Raw genomic sequence first — 24377 nt, 5'->3', positions numbered from 1 at the left:
AGTGGTTGAAAAACAAGTTTTAATGACTCCAACCTAAGTGTATGTTAACTTCCGACTTCAACTGTAAAATTATGCAACACTTTCATAACTCCAGTTATGAATAGCTTCTGTTGCACATGTGATATAGGCAACACAAAGTTATCGCTTGTATAGATTCGTAACAGGAACACTGCAAAGACAGTGGGATATATAGAGTAAGCTTAGACAAACACAGAAGTAGAATACAAGCTTGGCTTACCGTGATGGGGCTGGGGACTGCAGCTACCATAATGCCAATGGTGGGATGTGGGGAGAGCAGGGCTGGGCTTCTACAGGTAATGGAGCCGACCCCAGGCGTGCCCCCGTCAGCCCGCCTGGCCTGAGCCTCTCCGGGGAGGGGGGAGTGCAGCATCTGCTCCTGCTGCTTCTTCTGGATCTTCCGCTGGAGCTGCTGCTTGGCATCGATGGAGGGAGAGGGCAGGGTCTTCACTTGGGACTGGAAGGAGTGGGCTTCAGCTGTTGGTCCGAATGCTGAGGATGGCAGTGGCATTTTAACTCCTAAAGAGAGGAGACAGAGGAAGACAGAAACAGGTGAACACATATTTTGGGTTAACAAATTGTCATGGTCCTCCTAGGCAGAGCAGCTTCTATTTTGAAGAAAGCGTAACTATCCCACTGGGCATAAACTGGTTGAATCAATGTTGTTTCCACATCATTTCAATGAAATGACGTTGAACCAATGTGGAAAAGACGTTGAATTGACGTCTGTGCCTAGTGGGATGGCTTTTAGGGACTCACAGGAGGTGGTATGTAAATGCACTATAGCAGGTCAATGAGAAGTATCTGCCACTAGATGGAAACATTTCACCTTTCACTGCAGTGAAAGGACAAGTGAAGTTTGACTATTAACACATACAGTGCACATTCAGAGCCCTTAACTTTTCACATATTTTGTTACGTTACAGCCGTATTCTAAAATGGCAAAGCAAAAACAGGTTTATACACATTTTTGTATTAAAAATAAAAAACAGAAATACCTTATTTACATAAGTATTTAGCATTGAGGGAAAGATGAACGGCGCAAAGTACAGAGAGCTCCTTGATGAAAACCTGCTCCAGAGCGCTCAGGACCTCAGACTGGGCCGAAGGTTCACCTTCCAACAGGACAACGGCCCTAAGCACACAGCCAAGACAATGCAGGAGTGGCTTTGGGACAAGTCTCTGAAAGTCATTGTGTGGCCCAGCCAGAGCCCGGACTTGAACCCGATCAAACATCTCTGGAGACCTGAAAATAGCATTGCAGCGACGCTCCCCATTCAACCTGACAGAGCTTGAGAGGATCTGCAGAGAAGAATGGGATAAACTCCCCAAATAAAGGTGTGCCAAGCTTGTAGCGTCATATCCAAGAAGACCCAAGGCTGTAATCGCTGCCAAAAGGTGATTCAACAAAGTACTAAGTAAAGGGTTTGAATACTTATGTAAATGTAATCAGTTTTTTTTATTTTTAATACATTTGCAAAAATTCCTAAAAACCTGTTTTTCCTTTGTCATTTTAAAATAAGGCTGTAACGTAACAAAATGTGGAAAAATTCAAGCGGTCTGAATACTTTGCGGATGCACTGTATTGTCACCTGTTGGTGTACCAGTCATGACAGTAAGGGCTGCCACAGATTTGGTGCCGATGTAGTGGCTGTTGAGGAGGAAGCGAGCCAGGTCCTCCACAGCATCAAACTGGCGGCTCAGCACCTTCTGGGCCCACTCACACACCAGGCCACAGGCCGCAGAGCGCACCTCCTCCTCCGCACTGCACAGCTGACCTGAGGCCTCCAGCACCTCACACTGAAGCACAACATAGGCACATATACAGGCGTTAGGAATTATAGTCGTACATATCCCTGTATTACTTTTAGTTCAATATGAAGCCTCAAAATGTAGTCCTTTTCTTAACACATTCAATTAATGAAAGTTATGTTATGGTTGGACTACAGTTAGGCAAACATTTCTTATTTAAATAGATTTTCAAGAAAATAAGTAAGGTAAAGACCTTGAGAGAGGAAGGCAGACAGACAACTTACCCCGTCCCCTGTTTTATGTAACTCCAGGTTGGGTAAAGATGGCATGTGGACAAAGGCTTTCTTCCTCAGTCCACTATAGCAGTACGTGAGCAGGGGTTAAGGTAAAAAACACTGAACGGTCAAACATTTAAGAATTAATTTATGGAGGTGCTAAAATGTGTTGGTTGTTTGTCTGTAAAGAGCCGGGCATTAGTGCTTCAGGGACCATTCTAGCCATAAGAGACTGGGATTGCTCCACAGGATAGGGTAAGAAAAGTGCCTCAGGGCAGGTCAGTTGTCACTCACAGACAGATCTGAGGAAGAGCCTTCTCACCTGAAGCTGAGACGGGTATTTTTTTTATTTATTTCACCTTTATTTAACCAGGTTGGCCCAGTTGAGAACAAGTTCTCATTTACAACTGCGACCTATGTCCCAACCAGCATCAGTTGCTAGTCACTCCACTACTAATCCCTCAGCCCCTCAGGCCTGTCACACTCCCACTGAACCTTCTCTTCCCCCTCCAACCTTTCGAGATGTGACCAATTCCACTGCCAAAATAAGGCGCTGTGGATTTGTGCTGAGAGCTAGCCTTTTATCAGATGCTGGTGTGTGAGAGTGTGACAGCAGGTGCTCCCTGCTGAACACTTCCATACACTTAGGTGTCTCACACAACCAGGCAAAGAGCTACTCAGAGTTTTAGCACAGTTATGTATGACTAATTTTCTCTCACACAAAACAAATAATAAAATACAGACAAATAGGTCCAAGAGTGTGATCTTGAATTAACTTGTACCTTTGTAGAGTGTGTATTAACTTTGTAAACAGAAAATAATTCATTTAAAAAGGGAGATATAGATTACTACGCAAGCCACCGCTCAAGATGTTCTGATTTGGTCTGATTTGACTTGGGCGCTCATATTGAGTTTCAGTTGCTATTGCAACCGTCATATAAAAACAAGGTCTATTTCAGAAAGGCTCAGCTTGAAAATAAAAATTGCATTCAAACGCAAGTATTTTATGTTATTCTTTTTTCGAACTCCACCTCAACAAAATAAGAACGAAGTCACTTGTCACTTGTCACTTGACTAATTTAACAGACGCTAATCTCATTGGAGACTGTAGCTTTGCTAAGTCAAGAGTCGTGATCTCATGGAAAAGACATTGAAAAGACATTTCACAAATTGTTTCCTGAAGGTCAAGAACAGAGTGATTCCCCTAAGTGTCTCTGTCCTACTATACTGCTCTCCAGGCAGAGGCCGCTTTATTTGATTTAATTTCAGTTCTATATTTAGAGGCTCCATGATCTGAGACAACAGATGTTCCTCGACCAGAGTCCAGAGAGGCCAGATTGTTCGCTACAAACCATTCCAGTGAAGGATATTTTGATTTGCCTCTCATACCAAGTCGACGTGCCTTCATGTTTGGAAATACATTTTTCATGATCTTTCCAAAGTCCGCTGCACTCAGTGGGTGGTAGCAGAGATTGTCACAATAGCTCCTGAAACAAACAAGAGGCAGACAGACACAGACAAACAGACAGTAAACATTTGTTGGACAGGGGAAGTAAAGTTCAGATAAACAAGGTATTGGAAATCTCAGTAAAACCAAATAAACTATGTTAAATATCAAATAATAATATCAAACAGTCACATCAAAACAGTGACATCTGGGTGAAGCCTTTTCCAAAGAAATCTGAAACATTATTAGTACTTTCATTTGCAGTGAATGAGTACGTCAAACTGTGTGTTACGTAACAGTCACATAGCATTTCAGACTTTCCGTTCTAGTGTTACCAACACATGGTGCACATCTTTCCCCATGCTTTCTGCATCTATTTATATTGGTGCGTTGGCTGGCAGTATGTAGATCCTTCATAGCTGGCAGTGTATGTTAAAGGCTTATTTATTTAGTAACAGCCAAATGCCAAATGTTATGTACTTTCATAACATGTATCTCATGTCATAAAATAAAACAGCCATACAAATGTGTACCTTGTTCTTGTGAAACCTCTTAGAAGTCAAGTGCTCATGGAAATCAAATTCAAAAGTAAATCCATCCATTTCCACCCGGTATGGAATTTAAGCTATCAGGTATTCCAAACTCCCTAAAATACCTGTACACAGTGCTATCAATATGTTTCTAAATTGGTGCGGTGTCCCTTTCCAGAACATCAAAACAGGATGACAGTTTTTTTTTTTGTATTTAACAGTGCTATTGCTTTGAAAATGACCCGAGCTGGGCAAAGCCCCATTGGCTTCACACTTCCCTATGTCCCCTTTCTCACAGTCAGATACCCACTTGTACTCGTCATAGACCTCCTGTTTGGGCAGAGAGGTTTCTGGGTGTTCCTCTAGGTGACTGCGAATCCAGTTGAACGCGTGCATCTGCTGAGTGCGGCTTGATGACATGGAGCTCTGATCACTGCTAGAGAAAGCAGGAGAAAATAGGTTATTTACAATACAATCACAAAAAACATTTACTGTCAGATCTACCTTTCCCGCCCCATTTTTCAAACTCAACCAACACACATCACCCCCATGTCTCTGTGTTGTAAGTGAGAGAGGTTTATGTACCATGACAGTTCTCCAGGACTGGCAGACCCTCTCTCAGTCCTGATGGGCATCGTGTGGAGTGTTGGGGAGTTGAGGTGTTGAGGTGATGAGGATTAGATGTGGAGAACAAGTAGGAATTGATCATTGCTTTTCAATCAAGGCATGATATTGACAACATCAATGAGCAGTGTGTTTGTCACCTGATGCTAAACTAACTTCAAGCCACTGCCCCTGGACACTTCTGTAGATGAGAGGATTGGATAAGTTCAAACAATGTGGGGAAATTCATCTTAGCCTATCAGAAGGAAAGCTATTACAGTATTCCTTAGGCCTAATACATATCCAATCGTCTCAGATCTACACACATTCCTAGGGAGTAGGGGCTTGGGTCATTTGGAATTAAGCGTGCGTGTGTATGTGTGCGTCACAGATCAAATATACATTAGAGAGAAGACAAGGCTTAAATCTACACATATTTTGCAAAAAGGTAAAACATGAAAGGTTGAGGAAAGATGTTATTAATAAGTTATTAAGTAAGGACTTTCAATCAGAACACACACACACACACAGGTGATAGTCATATGTGGGAAATCATTATCAAATCAACTAACGCAACAATTAAAACAAAAATACCCAAGCTTATTTGCTATTGAAGAGAGAATGTTTGAACACACACACACCCTCCCACCCCCCTTACTGGTAGTCCTAAGTGGGAATTCAATATCAAATCAATCAATGCAATGATTTTATTTTATTTAAAAAAAAAAAATTACAGCCAAAGCCTATTTGCTCTCTAAGGGAGAGAGTATGGCATAACGAGCAGAGTTTGACGTAACCACAGTCCAAGCTAATGTTGACAACCATTGTAGCATGTGGGGATAGGATAGGGTGCAGAACATCTATATTATGCTACTAGGCTAATGGATAACGGGGTAGATGAACAACATTAGGCTAAGTCATGTGCAAATGGCGTGGAACTGCATGCAGACATGACACAAAACAAACAATGTTCAATCAAATGAAAGAATGATCAATTACCTTTTTTCACTGTTGCTGGGACCAGAAGGCAACTTAAGGTAGAGGTAGAGTTTCTCGATGTCTGTAAACGTCTCCACATCTTGCTGTAAAAGCGGAGCACAGGGAAGAGGGATTTAATAACAAACAGTAGGGATGCACGATATATCGGTGAACATATCGGAATCGGCCAATAATAGCTAAAAATGCCAACATCGGTATCGGCCAGATGTCTAGTTTAACGCCGATGTTAAAAAACGATGTCAAAGCTACCGTGCATACCTATATAACGTAGGTACATGACGTAATGACGCTCCACGTTAAATTTGGCGCTACACGTGCCACACAGCATTCCTAACCTAGCCCACAATGTCTGCTGTGTGGATCGAGCAGTCAGCAAGTCCAGCAGTCTTTTGAAAGAGTAAGAACATTTCAGCGAGACAACTCAAAGACGAAACCCATTAAAGCCAAGAATGGAAATTATTGTCCTTGACAATCAACCGTTCTCTGTCGTGGGTGATGTTGGCTTTTGCCAACTGGTCGAGCACCGGTACACTACCAAGTGCGCTATTTTTCAGATGTTGCCCTACCGGAGTTACACAGTAATAGTGTCGATGCTATTAGCTTCACGGCATACATACATACATACTATGGAATGCCCTTTGGATCTTTGCGTGTCAAAAAAGATAAGGTAGCAGTGTCAAAGCTGTACAAAAAAAGTCTGCAAACAAGCAAACGCCGGCCATGAACGATGTGTATGTAATACCGCATTGGTAATAAAGCATCATTTGTTCGATCGCAACTTCTGGGGTATCGAGCTTTAGCTTGGTACCTAGCTAGCACCAATACAACCAGTGTGAAAACAATGACCAGTAGAAACTGCAGTCATGTTCATTATTCTTAGCAATGATTTAGGAATCCTTGTAAGTATTAGCTAGGTTGCCACTTTTTGTTCGCCTATTGAAATTTAACGTTATGAAGCTAGCTGGCTGCTTATCTGGCTTTTGAGGCTCGAATGGACCAGGTTACGTGTTGTGAAGCTAGCCACAATAAGGATTAGGCACAATAGTGGAATTTGCGGTTTGCCTTCAAAATAAGTGTCATTGACAGTGATGGAAATGTATACAAATAGTAGAATTATGCCATACTTTTATTTTGAAGGCTAACCGCAAAGTCCACTATTGTGGCTAATCCTTATTGTGGCTAGCTTCACATGGGTCCAACCACTATTAATCAAATAAGAACTGTAGTACAAATTAGGGTCATTTTAAATGACACCTAGCTACTGAAACAGACGTCGTTTTGCTATGTTTTTGGGGAAGAACATTGTTTGCATCCATGAGCTGGCTAGCTTTTTTTTTAATGACCAGCACTGTAGGTGCGCGAGACACCTTTACCTGCATCATAGCATACATATGGATGAATCGTTGCGACATATGAAATACGAGTGATAGTGTAATCAATGTGTAATAACTACGTCAAAAAAATTTGTGAACGTGTTAAATTATTATGTGACGTGCAGTCATATTCTGGTCAAATAGTGTTATTTGACATGCAAAGACCCAAACGGTGTTCCATAGAAATCCTGGTTGAGAATGAAACAACTTAACAAATGAACAACGAAAGAGCACAGCAAGTAAGTGAAAGAAAAAGGTTTTGATTATGTTTTACTGGTAATGGGAATACAAGTAAATGCCAACAAAATAACTTTTTGGTCAGTGTGGTGTGTGTAACCTTTATTTAACTAGGCAAGCCAGTTAAGAACAAATTATTATTTACAATGACGGCCCGGACAACGCTGGGCCAATTGTGCACCGCCCTATGAGACTCCCAATCACAGCCGAATGTGCTACAGCCTGGATTCGAACCAGGGACTGTAGTCACGCCTTTTGCACTGAGATGCAGTGCCTTAAACCGCTGCGTCTGTGTGTGTGTGTTAACTGTACTAGAATGCTTGAAAGGCAGCAAAAAATTCAAATATCGGTATCGTTTTTTTGGGCAAGGAAAATATCGGATATCGGCCAAAAAGGTCATATCAGTGCATTGCTAACAAACAGGCAAAAAAAATAATTCAAGTGCAAAAAAAGAGTTACGTTCGGTCATCCCTGTGAGTAGTAGTAGTGTTCATGGTAGTGTCTTTATCACTCCACTGATTTAACATGCTCTACTGATGTCTCTCTCAGACTGGCAGTCCAGTTCATGAGAAAGGAAATGCTTCTTTTCATTCTCACTACTACAATAATCCACCAAGATACATTCCACAAAAGCTGACAGGTTGCCTTCTACTCCAGTTTGAAGAGCATGAATAATACAGAAACGTTTCCTGTTTAAATGATCCATTCTTAGTCTATTCTCCACTGAGTGAAGTCTGGTGCTCTCATTGTTTCTGCTGTAGTAACACAGAAAGCTAAGTGTTTAGTTGTACTATGTCGGCCTTGAGGCACCATCAGCGTAACATTTTTAATAAAAAAAGTTATGAAATCTAAGACAAAGACTATTCAGTTCCAGTGAAACCTAAAACAACCATTTCAAACAACCCTCTTTAGTTTGGTTGGACTAGTTTGAACACTATCCACACCTGGGAACGCATAGAACACCACATTTTTTGTCCAATAAACACATTTTGTGCATGGACACATATTTTTGTTTAGGAGTTTTAGTTCATTTGACAATGTGAAACCAACCGGACCAAATGAAAAAAATACATTGTAACAAATAATCAAACTGATTCGAACTATTGCTCAAAAAGTGTAAAAACACCCTAAAAGACAACAATGTTCAGGAACAAACACCCCCCCCACAGGAAAACAAAAACACGGATGATCCTGCAAATGAGATTAGGGATGTAAAGGAGATTACAAAATCCGTGAAGAGAAGGAAAGGGGTGGAAGTTGCGGCAGAGAGAACCACCGATCTTGGTGAGGTCTCGTTCAGAAGGATCCTGGATGCATCCTGATAAACGGTGCTCGAGCTAAGATCAATGTGGACAAGTGTCAGGATAAACAAAATTACAAAAAAACATTAAACCTCTTGGATTCTGAATGTTTCTAAAACATGTGTGCAGTAAATACCACAGGGTGTTAAAGATCAACACAGGGGGTCCCTCATCCCTGCCACAATGACAAAAGCCATGAGGAAATCTCTTAATGAGATCAAACAAATGTTTCCATCGAGGGGAGAGGGTTAGTGTGTGTGTGTGTGTGTGTGCATTGAGAGCTCCTAAGGATGTTCTCACACTTGGTCCCTTTTAGCAACAACAACAAAAAAAATTGGCGCAGTTCACTTAACATTTTTGGTGCAGTGTGAACACTCCAAAGGAACGCAGGCCCCTCAAAAGAGTCCCTGAAGCGACCTGAGACCATCTCGAAAGGTGGTCTGAGTTCGGTTCTCTAGAAATCCGACAGTCCGGTTCCATTTTTTAGGGCAACGCCAACACTAAAATCCCCGCACCACACACTAGACTACTGCAACACTGTTTCCCCTGCCATAAACCCTTACATTAGCGCCACAAAAGAGAGTAGATGATGTGCAGGTTCGCAGAAAAAACATGCCGTTTTTGGATATTGGTTTTCCTTTTTGGGATATTGATTTTAGCGCTTGTCGAGGATGCACAGAAATACCAAAATGTGTGTGGAGTTATGTTCAGATTATATGTTTGAAATGTGATCTACAGGCTAAGAGATTGTGGGGTTTGAAGTGTGAGAAGACAACATGAGACATGATATCTGTTCTTTTAAAGAGGACTATGTGGGAAAACCCCCTAACAGAAGACCTTGAAGGAACATGAGGATAAATATGAGGTGATGGTGCCCTGCAATATCCAGAGGGGGTTGTTGCAGCTACCATGGGACAGTGAACTAACTTTAAAACACTGATACCTGCTAACCTAACAAACAGACAGTCTTTGGGGGTGGAACAAAATGCATTTTAAAGTTCATTACTTTCTATGTCTTTTTAGACAGTTATTTGCAGTTAGTCAAATAATGCTGGAGGCAGACTTTTCCATGTGAATGCAGATGATTAGGGTGTCACACAGACAGATGCCTTAGGGCTGTAGCCCAGCTACCCAAGTCTATGATATGTTTTACAAAACATTAACAAACATTAACTGAGATGATGGTTTAAGTATTTGGAAGCAATTTCACTGAGAGACTTTGGAAGGCATGCCAAAAATTCCCCACCAAAACAGAGGAGATGAGGTAGCCTAAATTTAGTATTTGTGTATGCAGGGTTTTGGGGTGGGGCACGTGCAGCACTGGGTCTCACAGATGTCGTGACAGAGGGGCTTTAGGGCTGTGTTACGCCATGATCTGATCTCCACTGCTCAGTGACCACCTCCACTCCCCGCCTGGGCAGTGCACCAACAGAAATACAACTAATGCAACAGCAAGTGGCCACATATGCCACAGATAAGTACAACTTACAACAGTTAACAAACAAGCAAGCAAGCACTGGATCACGCTTGAACTCTTATTCACTGCCGGTTTCTCGCTTTCACCTCCCTCTTAATCACACATAAACACAAGCTTTGAAACGTGCTGGCACACACACACACACACACACACACACACACACACAGTTAAATCAACGTGGATTGATGGGGAATTGAAAAATTGTATGGTTGAGAGGGAGGAGGCAAAAGGAATGGCAAATAAGTCTGGCTGCACAACCGATTGGCAAACGTATTGCAAATTGAGATATCATGTGACTAAACTGAATAAAAAGAAGAAACTACACTATGAAACAAAGATAAATGACAAAGAACAATAGTAAAAAGCTTTGGATCCATAATAAATACACATTGCTAAGCTCAGCTGTGAAACACATTGGCTAATAGACAGACGCGAAAAATAAACAAAGCACAATCTCTATCTCACCCTTTCTCTACCCCAATACTACAATGGATGGTGGGTGCCAGTTGAACCCAACCCAGTTCAGTGTTTGGAGGATGGCTGGGCCCAGAGCTACAAACGGAAACAGTCCTCTCCACCACGCTGTTTCAAAGGGAATAAGGAAGACGATAGGGCGGGGCAGGGGGGATTTAAATTCTGCTGGAGTAGGCGGCGGCAGATGAGAGACTTTGGCTCCAGGCACAACTCTCCAACACGGAGAGGGAGGGCCCTGCAGGGGGAGGAGCAGGCTCACACATCACATTCTGGATTCTTGATGAGCTGAAGGGGCCATGGTGCCTCTGTCTACTACACAATATTCACTGTTTGAAAACAGTAACCAACATGTAGTACGATTGTTTTTTCTAGCACCTAATTGTTATCTTTTTTACAAAAACAATTTAGAGGCAAACACTTAAATTAATGTTTATTTAATATGAAGCTGTGAGTGCAATGCACTATTTCAATACCGATTGATGGATCACGACAACAACATCTAAAAGCAGAAGGGATACAGACAGTCCCATGGCATTTCAATGACCCAACCAACCCCCCCATAGAGGAAGTCATCGGAGGTAGCAATAATCCGAGGAATACCTAATCCGGGGGCTAGCAGAGCGGAGCGGGCAGTTAAGCTCACGTAAACAAGCTTTTGTTTTCATGGTGTCTGCTGTAGGACACCAACGCTAGGGAACATCAGACCACCGGACCAGTGCTTTACATTGTGGTGCAGACTGCAGTGGACAGTCAAAACTGCCCAAATGTCCAGAGCAGCATCTCTGACACCAACATTATGGAAAAGAGCTAAACACCCAACACATGACCATAAAGAGAAGCTCTGGGTGCCATAGCAGGGAGGGGACAAACACAGAGATGCTGACAAGTGTGTCTTAACGGCATGAGTGCACAGAGCCAGACAGCCATAGTCGGTTCTGGGGGGGGATGTGTTTGTGCGCAGCGCCGGCAGACTGAGATAAACTGAAATCCCCTGTCGTTAACCCTTTCTCCTGGACTGGCCTCTGCTAGCGGTGTGGTCAGCAGCCCCCGTCAAACATAGCCACAGCGTACACACACTGCATACGTACACACACACACACAGCTCCCCACCCCGTTCTATTGGTTTCTAAGAATAGAAGTATACGCCCCTCTGTCTTTTCTATTCGCCTCTTTGTTGCTAGGGGAACGGGAGCTCACCAATGGCTAAAGTTATCAGCCACTGAGCAGCGTTAGCGATTGGAGGGGGGGGTAAATAAAAATGGCTCACAGACAGACGTCGTGGAGCCAACTGGACTCCATTTTAGAAGGAGAGTCTCATGGAGTGGAAGAGAGTAGACAGACACGCTGGGCTACGTTACACACCCTCTGTCAGACAAAGGAGCCATGACTACTATTGGTCCTTCACTGGCAGAGCACAGGACATCACACCCTGCTGCTGCCAGACAAGCCCCACTACTTCACACAGCACACTTCCAAAGTGGAAGTAAGGACAAGTCAATGTTTTTCAAATACTCTACAAACCATAGACTACAATCAAAGTCCAATACAAATTCTCAACTATATTTATATGGACAGGGTTGGGGAGTCACGGATTACAAAAAAACAGTAACTGTAATCCGTTACCAGCAAAAAATATTGTAATCAGATTAGATACTTTTGAAAAACTAGATGATTACTTTTAAAAATTCAGAAAGAACATTTGTGGGAAAAAACTTGACACCTGTTTTCTATATGACATTCAAATCAGCATTGAAAAAAGGTGCAAGTTCAAGTTTGTTCCACCTGAGCGAGTCTGACTACAAGTCAGAGACCACTATGATGACACACCAAATGTGTTTGATGGATCGCGGGAAAAGAGCAGGAATAGACTTTTGTAGGCTACAGTCCAAGCTGTCTTCTGATGGTGCGACTGCTGTCAGCATCCAAATATTATCCAACTTGAATAAACACTTGGAGGTAAGGATGACAGCAGTGGTTTAGTCTACGGCGATACGGATATCCCTTATTATTGATATCTACATAGCGTATTGATGTGAATCACACTGCAGCTCTCTCATTTAGCTATTTGTGCCTTACGGATTGTGGTTGTTGTGGATGGCTGTTCACAAATCTAAAAGGTGTATTTGAACACAATAACAGTTGAATACAAGAAGTTTAAGCTGACTATCAATCTTTTTTTTTAAAACCAGAGGACAGAGTGAAAAATGTGCTCTTGCAACAGCTACACAGTGCGGATCCAAGCCTATGGAATACAAGTGGGGCTTTTTTATCTTCAGTAGTGCTCAAAGCATGCCATTCCATGAGCGCAGCATTTATTTTTCACTCCAATCAATGAGCCCAATCAGTTCTCCATGACGACAAAATCAGAAACAGAGTAGGGCTGGCTAATACAGTGGGGCAAAAAAGTATTTAGTCAGCCACCAATTGTGCAAGTTCTCCCACTTAAAAAGATGAGAGGCCTGTAATTTTCATCATAGGTACACTTCAACTATGACAGACAAAATGAGGAGAAAAAAATCCAGAAAATCACATTGTAGGATTTTTAATGAATTTATTTGCAAATTATGGTGGAAAATAAGTATTTGGTCAATAACAAAAGTTTCTCAATACTTTGTTATATACCCTTTGTTGGCAATGACAGAGGTCAAACGTTTTCTGTAAGTCTTCACAAGGTTTTCACACACTGTTGCTGGTATTTTTGGCCCATTCCTCCATGCAGATCTCCTCTAGAGCAGTGATGTTTTGGGGCTGTTGCTGGGCAACACGGACTTTCAACTCCCTCCAAAGATTTTCTATGGGGTTGAGATTAGAGGTCGACTTCCAAGTTTTCATAACAATCGGAAATCAGTATTTTTGGGCGCCCGAAAACTAGTAACTAATGGATTACACTTAGAAAGTAACCTACCCACCTCTGTATATGGATACCAGTAGTCATCACTGCTTGGGTGTACAAGATTCCTCACTGTTGGCCATGGTTTACCTTCATTACCGCTGGTAATTAGTTCAGTATGAAAGTTTTATCCCATCACGCAAGTGATAGTGAGAGAAATAATCACATCGTAGAACATTTTTAAAACCCAGACTAGACAGCTAGCACATAACAGTATTAAAATGCTGCTAGCAGTAGGTGGTACCGCAATGCCACGCACAACAAAAACTGAGCATTCATTTTCCACAATTATGTTCATTGATACTCTCATTTTAGCAGGGTCTGCTCTGTTCTAAATTTTGGGAGTTGAGACAGAAAAGGTTATCGTTAGAAGGAGAATCGACCAATTGTTGGACCAAACCTCAAATGCAAATAGAAAGTTGAAACTACTTGTTGTCAGAGAGGTTGAAATGATCATTCGGCTTTGTTGTTGTGAGAGGCAGGGGGAGGGGCTTGGTGTCTGTGTGTGAGTGGGAAGGTGCACAGTGCACACAGCACAGAAGGATCGAAGGAGACGAGACCAAAAAAGACAAATGCTCATAAAAACTGAAAACATTGCGTTAAAACATACATTCAAATGAATTCCATATAGGTCGCCCAGCCCTGCTTCTGTAGTCATTCAACTTCAGCCACTTATAGACCTTACATCTCTGAAATTAATTTGGACTTTGACTGGCCTGGGTCTGAAGACCCTACAAACTACAGCACCCTTCAGAGGGGCAAGGGTCCACACTTGGATGACAATCCTAAATGAGTCAGTGTCAGCAGACAGTATACACTCCCCTGCACCTTCACACGGCCAAGGTTAAATACCCATCCACCACCATCCCTAATAGTATATCAGTCCCTTCGGTACCAACAACATCAACAGAACAGTTATAGCCTGGTTGTATTCTCACGCCAACAACAACACTATAGCTTTTTGTTGGATGAAAGACAAGTTCATAAATGGCAGTTACACAACTAGCTACGCTATGTGTCGGCAAAGCTGAGCTATGGCGTCAGCCCGACAACTTTATTACCGAGCCTGATACCATCTAGGAGAATGAAGTAGACGTGAGAGGAACCCAGATTGGTTGTGTTGAGGCTCAGAGAAACTGAAAGCTATTAGAGGAAACGATAACACACATGGAGATATAATTGGTAATTAACAGGTTAAGCCTCTGGTTACATTGGCCTGCTACTGTACATGATCTACTTTGTGTTCTCTCTCTCTAAGAACCACTAACCTCGGAGTCTTCCAACTAAACCCAAAGCTCTACAGCAAATGAATATTCACACAAAGGGCAGCTATAACTGAGGACATCTGAACAGAACCAGTTTGATATGAGGCCAGACACCAGAAAGAGATGCATCATGCAGACCCTGATGGTGGAAGACTAGTAATATTACTAAAGACATTACTAGTGGAGCGTGGGCTGGGCATTAGTGATTCAACACACAGAGATGGATTACTCCACTGAAAGACTAAAAACGGCCACCTCTCCCCAGAGACCATTCTCACAACTCCATAAAACACAGTCTGAGGCAGGAAACAACCACAGTGTATCAACACAAGTTTCATTATTGATTGAGAGTGGTTAATATTAGAGACTAGTGCTTTCCCATGTCCTCTAGAAATCCTTAAGAGGCAAAGAAAACAAAGTCTGTCGGAATTGAAAAACACAAGACCCTTGTGGAATACAACTGAAGGCATTAACCTTTAATGAGCGCAGCTGATGCAAGGTATTGTTTGAGATTGCAACATTTAGCACCGTAAAGCTGACTGAAGTACGGGAGCTGACTGGAGTACGGGAGCTGACTGGAGTACGGGAGCTGACTGGAGCTCATGCGTGTATTGCTAACTCTGGCACCCGCCACAAACATGGAGATTTGTGTGAAACTTTAGGGCTCCAGGGATTCTGGATTTGGCACTACACGAAACAGGACGTTAACCACTGGGGTCCTCTTTCACTGAGGAGGAGAGGCAAGGCAGGTCAATGAGGACAAACACCCGTTGACCTCCTTATATGTGTAGCCTGAGTGCAAAACGCAGGCTACAATGTGGCAGCGGTGGTGGGTGATTTGATTGCTTTGACAGGTATAGCCGTCTATCCTCAACATACCTCTTGGTAAGATACCTCTGACAAGCTGAAGCCCAGCCTGCAGTATTGAGTAAACACAGGTTTCCCAGAGTAACTAGAGTGTAGCCTTGACCTCTGCTCAGTCTCCTGCCTCTCCTGGTGGCAATGCACTGGATCATACCTCAGTGTTGTATAGCACCCATCTCTATTGACAGGCCAAATATTTCTATACTTGCTCAATTACAGTACATAGGGCCAAATCCTCACGTGAACACACGTAAACATCTTGAACTTTCAGGTAAGCCATGTGCTGCAGATGAGTTATGTTCAAGTATGTCAAGTTGGGCTTTAGATGATAATGTATGTTCAATCACACCGGGGTTGACTGAATTTCAGTTGAAGGCCAGAACCTATGAGAAAAAAACCACAAAGGTCTAAAAATATAAGGTGATGACAAAGGGACATGACCACTGTTTTGGTTACAACACCAAGCACAGAGGTAAATCGTTTCATCCCATCTTCTGGAGACCATTACGAGCCAAATACTGTGTAGTAGAGGTCGACCGATTATGATTTTTCAACGCCGATACCGATTATTGGAGGACCAACAAAAGCCGATACCGATTAATCGGCCGATTTAATTTTTTTATTTGTAATAATGACAATTACAACAATATTGAATGAACACTTATTTTAACTTAATATAATACATCAATAAAATCAATTTAGCCTCAATAAATAATGAAACATGTTCAATTTGGTTTAAATAATGCAAAAACAAAAGTGTTGGAGAAGAAAGTAAAAGTGCAATATGTGCCATGTAAAAAAGCTAACGTTTAAGTTCCTTGCTCAGAACATGAGAACATATGAAAGCTGGTGGTTCCTTTTAACATGAGTCTTCAATATTCCCAGGTAAGAAGTTTTAGGTTGTAGTTATTATAGGAATTATAGGACTATTTCTCTCTATACCATTTGTATTTCATATACCTTTGATTATTGGATGTTCTTATAGGCACTTTATTATTGCTAGTGTAACAGTATAGCTTCCGTCCCTCTCCTTGCTCCTACCTGGGCTCGAACCAGGAACACATCGACAACAGCCGCCCTCGAAGCAGCGTTACCCATGCAGAGCAAGGGGAACAACTACTCCAAGTCTCAGAGCGAGTGACGTTTGAAACGCTATTAGCGCGCACCCCGCTAACTAGCTAGCCATTTCACATCGGTTACACCAGCCTAATCTCGGGAGTTGATAGGCTTGAAGTCATAAACAGCGCAATGCTTGAAGCATTGCGAAGAGCTGCTGGCAAAACGCACGAAAGTGCTGTTTGAATGAATGCTTACGAGCCTGCTGCTGCCTACCACCGCTCAGTCAGACTGCTCTATCAAATCATAGACTTAATTATAACATAATAACACGCAGAAATACAAGCCGTAGGTCATTAATATGGTCCAATCCGGAAACTATCATCTCGAAAACTAAACGTTTATTCTTTCAGTGAAATACGGAACCGTTCCGTAATTTATCTAAACGGGTGGCATCCATAAGTCTAAATATTCCTGTTACATTGCACAACCTTCAATGTTATGTAATAATTACGTAAAATTCTGGCAAATTAGTTCGCAACGAGCCAGGCGGCCCAAACTGTTGCATATACCCTGACTCTGCGTGCAATGAACGCAAGAGAAGTGACACAATTTCACCTGGTTAATATTGCCTGCTAACCTGGATTTCTTTTAGCTAAATATGCAGGTTTAAAAATATATACTTCTGTGTATAGATTTTAAGAAAGGCATTGATGTTTATAGTTAGGTACAGTCGTGCAACGATTGTGCTTTTTTCGCAAATGCGCTTTTGTTAAATCATCCCCCGTTTGGCGCAGTTGGCTGTCTTTGTTAGGAAGAAATAGTCTTCACACAGTTCGCAACGAGCCAGGCGGCCCAAACTGCTGCATATACCCTGACTCTGTTGCAAGAGAAGTGACACATTTTCCCTAGTTAAAATAAATGAATGTTAGCAGGCAATATTAACTAAATATGCAGGTTTAAAAATATATACTTGTGTATTGATTTTAAGAAAGGCATTGATGTTTATGCTTAGGTACACGGAGCAACGACAGTCCTTTTCGCGAATGCGCACCGCATAGATTATATGCAACGCAGGACACGCTAGATAAACTAGTAATATCATCAACCATGTGTAGTTAACTAGTGATTATGATTGATTGTTTTTTATAAGATAAGTTTAATGCTAGCTAGCAACTTACATTGGCTTCTTACTGCATTTGAGTAACAGGCAGGCTCCTCGTGGAGTGCAATGTAAAGCAGGTGGTTAGAGCGTTGGACACGTTAACAGTAAGGTTGCAAGATTGAATCCCCAAGCTGACAAGGTAAAAATCTGTCGTTCTGCCCCTGAACAAGGCAGTTTACCCACCGTTCCTAGGCCGTCATTGAAAATAAGAATGTGTTCTTAACTGACTTGCCTAGTTAAAAGGTGTAAAAAATATATATATATAATAAAAATATATATATATTTAATTTTTTTTTTTTTTAAATCGGCCAAATCGATGTCCAAAAATACCGATTTCCGATTGCTATGAAAACTTGAAATCAGCCCTAATTAATCGGCCATTCCGATTAATCGGTCGACCTCTACTGTGTAGTATAACTATAAGACTCATTAAGTAAGCTTAAATGGGTTAGTGGAGTTTCAGTGAGATCATTCAACAGGACTGAGCAGTATTTTATGGTCAGCAATGGCTGTTTCATAACAGGGCTACTTTCAGCTCTGACATCAAGTGTGGTATAAATAAGTCAAACATGGGACCACCTGTTAAAATACTACAGACAGTAGATGGCAATGCTGCTTCTCTTCATCCTCTAACATAGTCTCACGACACTGGCGAAGAGGTGAGATAAGCACAGAGATTACATTTCAGAAACCTAAAATTGACCTTACCTTACTCAAGTCAAAAACCTACCTTAAACATTGGGGGGAAGTGTAACAATTATGAACAGAGCATACATTGTGGTTAAAGGCTTTATGACAAGGAAGACTCACCAAAATACTGTCCACCTTTGACTGTACAGATTTACTGAAAAAAAGAGAAACATAAGACAAATTAGTATGACGCAAGTGTAACGTGAGCACCATGCATACACCGGATTTATTAATAAATCATTGTAACGTAAGGCATGAGACAACCCTCCCACCAGCTTCTCCCTGGTCGTAACCAATATATCCTAGGAACACGTTGTCATATGTAAAAATGGAGACAGACAATACATAAATGTCCTATAGCACTCAATGCCTATTAATAACACCTCCCTCAGAAAGTCTGTGACAGTCATTGAGGGGACTTCAATCCAGTACAAACCGGTATCTAGGCCTAATCCATATAAAAAGTACTGTAAAACCTGACTTGACCTCAAGGCAATATCATACTGCTAGAAACACAGAAAGGAAAGTCAACCAATCATTCAATTATCCCACAGCATATTAGTCAAAGGACCTATAAGAGACAGACAAGCTCTCTGACAGACAGTTAAAATCAAAGAGAGAAAACGGACTCACTGACTGTTGGTTATAATCGTTCACAGCCAACCTGCTACAGTTCCTCACAGTGAAGTGAGCGAAGAGGCTGCTAATGCTTTTACAGTCAGAGATTCTCGTGGCCCCTTGCTGAGTCCGCCCACTCAAAAACAACACACATCTACTCCCATAGCCTGAATTGACCCAATTTCCTCTCCATAGCCTTCAGAAATGTCACGTGAGGCAAGGCCTAGACATTGGTGTGAACCACAACACAACTCAAAATGTTAATTGAGAGATGCAGAATTGAAAATACTTTCTCTCACTCTCAGTGTGCCTGTGCCTACACATTCTGCAGCTCAAGAGGTGTGTGGTCCATGACACTTCTCCAATTGAACCACATGGTAAATCCCTCTGTGTGGCACAGCCCACTTTCAGGTCAGTTTACCTGGATAACATAGTAGGAGATGGTAACTTGGCTCTCATGCAATGTCCTCTCATACAACTAAGAATCAATGCATGAACTGGTCATCATGAGGCAGGCTACTTCTATTTGATCATCTATTACAATGAAGGGGCAGAACCTAGGACTTACTTATTTGTTAAGTAAAAGTAAAAGTCAGGTTCAGATGTCAGGTTGTTGCTGTGTGATATGGTACCAGGTCAGACTGAGGGGCTGTTACTAGGTTACTCCGGGCAGATCAGAATCAGGAGACTGTTATTAGCTGTGACAGAGAAAGTAAAGCTTTAACGGACTGTTACTAGGTGAGGCCAGGATTTCTCAGTGTTGATAATAAGCAGGTCTGCCATGTTCCTCTCATTAAGCTGTTTCTAGGTAAGGCCAGGCAGGTACCGAGAGAGCGCCTCGTTAAGTCATTGTTGCTGTGGGGAGCTGGGAGGGGAAAGACAGGATTTAGATTCTCCCTGCCGGCTCCTTACTGCACATCACTCCAGTTTTAAAATGTTCTGCAGCAATTATGCCCCAGTTCTGGTCACACAGAGCCCCTGACTGAGCATGACCTAACAAGCTCTGTCTAGAATCACTTAGTCTGGACAAGAACCTCACTTAGCAGGGTACACAATAATGTTGATGACTGGCATTACAAAGTGGGTTTAGGGGTAAATCAACCTGCAGTATAAAAATGGCACAGATTCCTCTGACCTAAAAAAACAACAAAAAAAAAACATAAAAATAACATTCCTGTGGGTCAGAGTGGAGTCTGTTTTGTATTCCTCTAGAAAAGCCATCCCTCCCTGTCCCTAAATTCTGAGTTTGGTGATTTTCATGTGAAACATGGACCCATTGCCATGCAATGTACCTATGTTGAGACTGTACGTACGTTGAGACTGAGGAAGTTTGGTTTCTAAACACATCCTGTTGAACCCTGGGCTGGCAGTAGAGTTCAGCTCTGAGTGATGAACCCCCTCACACTGCCTGTTGGCCTCATTCATCTATATCCAAGCTGCACCAGGTCACTGAGGTAAACTTCAACATGTCTGATTTAATTCTATTAGTTTATTTAGTGGCATGCACCAACCGCCACAGCTTGAGATTTACATGATTGATTGTATATATTTGCAGGATTTTGTCTCACAAAAACCTTTTTGCACTAAGCAGCTAACTGCTGCATGTATTGAATTACCCTTAGTTACCCAGTTCAGAAACCCTTGAATGATCATCAACTAATGTGCCTACATCTACCACACAACAGGTCTTATTTCAGCCTTTTAATAAATCATTCTGAAACATTGAGAGAGATAAGAGCCTAAGTCAAAACAGAAATCAACATTCGAAAAAGATAACTGGTAATATGACCTGACATGTTCAAATAATTCACATCTTATGAAATAATAAACACTAAAATGTTACATTAATAGGGACTGTGTGTATGGTTTTTTCCTGAAAAGCACCCTGATTTCCAAAGGCAGCAGAGCAGACTCCCCCACCCCCCCAGCTGGCACCTCCTGCACTCCTCCCTATTGAACGTAAACAGTCAGAGCTGGCAGAAAGGGGCAGCCCTGGCTGCTCACTGTCTGCCACCCTCCCTCAATATGGCCGCTTCAGAAATTGGATTGCCTGACATTCACCTCTAAACCTCAGCGACCGCAGACAGTATAGCCTGACACTGGGGAAGGCTGAAGCACCAAAGCTGTTCTATTCTGAATTATCAATGTGGGGAGACCCTCCAACGGCGAGCCTCTCTGAACCTCTCTTATCTCATATTCTTCCACTAGAGTGGTGATGGTGAATCTTTTAAACTGAAGCCTGACATACCATCAGAACAGCCACCAAATTGAGTGTGGAGCAGCACTACTACAACTGGGAGTTACAGTTCATAAGTAGACAATTGGCCTATAATCAGATTGAACATAACTTTCACAGAGGTTTAAAGACAGTAGGTCAACTGTTAAATAGAGCTACCACATGACATCCCTTCGCTCCACTCCAGAGTCTCCCAACTGCTTTAACGAGGACTTCAGAAAACAATATTTTGTTACATTAACTTTAGCAATATTTAGGGCTGACCCCATTTAGTCGACTGGTCGATTGTTTAGTCGATAGGCTGTTGGTCGACCAAGATTTCTTTAGTCGAGCAGTGACAAACACTAAAAACATGGGGTACAAGACAACTGCCCGATTTGCGCGTGTCTGAGTGGACTAATCCATTGTGCAGGCCGTAACAGTCCATCACTCTAAGACATGTGTTACTGAAATTGCATATGGTTAAGGACAACGGTGCAACACTAAGAAAAATATTATTTTATATCAAATGCGCTTTCTCCCGCGTTTGATAGCAGTCGCTTTCCGCGGTTCTGAAATATTAGTGCACTGTTGAATTGGCGCCTTTTCTTAGACCATGTTGCTATGTGCATAATAGCTAAATTAACCAGTATATTGGTGATGAAAACAATGCAGCAGAGGCAGCAGTGGAGATAGGATATGAAAAAACAGCGCTTACCTAATTGTCTAAAGAAAAGTGAGTAGAGGAAACCAACCTAATTAGGTTTATAATCAATAGCCTAACTGTTAAATGTGCCTGGCTTTATAAATCATCCATACAGTTGAAGTCGGAAGTTTACATACACTTAGGTTGGAGTCATTAAAACTCGTTTTTCAACCACTCCACAAATTTCTTGTTAACAAACTATAGTTTTGGCAAGCCGGTTAGGACATCTACTTCGTGCATGACAAGTAATTATTCTAACAATTGTGTACAGAAAGATTATATCACTGTATCACAATTCCAGTGGGTCAGAAGTTTACATACACTAAGTTGACTGTGTCTTTAAACAGCTTGGAAAATTCCAGAAAATCATGTCATGGCTTTAGAAGCTTCTGATAGGCTAATTGACATCATTTGAGTCAATTGGAGGTGCACCTGTGGATGTATTTCAAGGCCTACCTTCAAACTCAGTGCCTCTTTGCTTGACATCATGGGAAAATCAAAAGAAATCAGCCAAGACCTCAGAAAAAAATTGTAGACCTCCACAAGTCTGGTTCATCCTTGGGAGAAATTTCCAAACGCCTGAAAGGTACCACGTACATCTGTACAAACAATAGTACACAAGTATAAACACCATGGGACCACGCAGCCGTCATACGCTCAGGAAGGAGACGCGTTCTGTTTCCTAGAGATTAATGTCCTTTGGTGCGAAAAGTGAAAATCAATCCCAGAACCACAGCAAAGGACCGTGTGAAGATGCTGGAGGAAACAGGTACAACAGTATCTATATCCACAGTAAAACGAGTCCTATGTCGACATAACCTGAAAGGCTGCTCAGCAAGGAAGAAACCACAGCTCCAAAACCGCCATAAAAAAGCCAGACTACGGTTTGCAACTGCACATGGGGACAAAGATCGTACTTTTTGGAGAAATATCCTCTGGTTTGATGAAACAAAAATAGAACTGTTTGGCCATAATGACCATTGTTATGTTTGGAGGCAAGAGGGGGACGCTTGCAAGCCGAAGAACACCATCCCAACCGTGAAGTACGGGGGTGGCAGCATCATGTTCCCCTGGGTGCTTTGCTGCAGGAGGGACTGGTGCACTTCACAAAATAGATGGCATCGTGAGGCAGGAAAATTATGTGGATATTTTGAAGCAACATCTCAAGACATCAGGCAGGAAGTTAAAGCTTGGACGCACATGGGTCTTCCAAATGGACAATGACCTCAAGCATACTCCCAAAGTTGTGGCAAAATGGCTTAAGGACAACAAAGTCAAGCTATTGGAGTGGCCATCACAAAGCCCTGACCTCAATCATTTAGAACATTTGTGGGTAGAACTGAAAAAGCATGTGTGAGCAAGGAGGCCTACAAACCTGACTCAGTTACACCAGCTCTGTCAGGAGGAATGGGCCAAAATTCACCCATCTTATTGTGGGAAGCTTGTGGAAGGGTACCCGAAACATTTGACCCAAGTTAAACAATTTAAAGGCAATGCTACCAAATACTAATTGAGTGTATGTAAACTTCTGACCTACTGGGAATGTGATGAAAGAAATAAAAGCTGAAATAAATCACTCTACTAATATTCTGACATTTCACATTCTTAAAATAAAGTGGTGATCCTTTAAAGGGCAGATTGAACTAATGTATTGCAGCCTTATTTGCCTGAATTTGAATCCGATGTACTATATCTTACTCAGCTGGTTCACAAGGAAAAATTCACAAATTCAAATCTCACTCTTTCTCCTAAGATGTTGTATTTCTGGCCGAAAAGGAGACAAGAGTCATGAAAAAGCAAGCAGCTCTAGCGCTCGTCACGGTATCTCAATGCATTCAAATTGTCATCGATAAAATGCAATTGGTGTTTGTTGTCTGTAGCTTATGCCTGCCCATACCATAACCCCACCATGGGGCATTCTGTTTACAACATTGACATCAGCAAACTGCTCGCCCACACGATACCATACACGTGGTCCGCAGTTCTGAGGCCAGTTGGACATACTGCAAAATTCTCTAAAACAAAGTTGGAGGCTGCTTATGCTAGAGAAATTATCATTACATTCTCTGGCAACAGCTCTGGTGGACATTCCTGAAGTCACCATGCCAATTGCACACTCCCTCAAAACTTGACATTTGTGGCATTGGGTTTTGTGACAAAACTGCATATTTTTGAGTGGCCTTTTTTTGTCCCCAGCACAAGGTGCACCAGTGTAAAGATCAAGCTGTTTAATCAGCTTCTTGATATACCACACGTCAGGTGGATGGATTATCTTGGCAAAGGAGAAATACTCACTAACTGGGATATACATTTTGTGCATAACATTTCAGAGAAACAAAGCTGTGTGTGTATGGAAATTTTCCTGGGATATTTTTTTTTTTAACCCCTTTTTCTCCCCAATTTCGTGGTATCCAATTGGTAG

General features: G+C 42.0%; 1 protein-coding gene across 1 annotated transcript in view; it reads right to left on the bottom strand.

Annotated features, from left to right (window-relative positions):
• The window catches only part of rfx7a (regulatory factor X7a), a 44012-nt gene that overhangs the window by 8220 nt on the left and 11415 nt on the right, over positions 1-24377 (bottom strand). Inside the window, exons 2-8 of the mRNA XM_038969540.1 lie at positions 18537-18570; positions 5625-5707; positions 4333-4455; positions 3416-3532; positions 2055-2139; positions 1611-1818; positions 239-537 (exon numbers count right to left, since the gene is read on the bottom strand). Of these exons, the coding sequence (XP_038825468.1) occupies positions 239-537; positions 1611-1818; positions 2055-2139; positions 3416-3532; positions 4333-4455; positions 5625-5707; positions 18537-18570 (949 nt within the window). The remainder of the gene's footprint in view (positions 1-238; positions 538-1610; positions 1819-2054; positions 2140-3415; positions 3533-4332; positions 4456-5624; positions 5708-18536; positions 18571-24377) is intronic.

This window comes from Salvelinus namaycush, chromosome 30, assembly GCF_016432855.1.
Source record: "Salvelinus namaycush isolate Seneca chromosome 30, SaNama_1.0, whole genome shotgun sequence".
Lineage (NCBI taxonomy): Eukaryota > Metazoa > Chordata > Actinopteri > Salmoniformes > Salmonidae > Salvelinus > Salvelinus namaycush.
The sequence above is the reverse complement of the archived record's forward strand: the minus strand, read 5'-3'. Positions and strand labels throughout refer to the sequence as shown.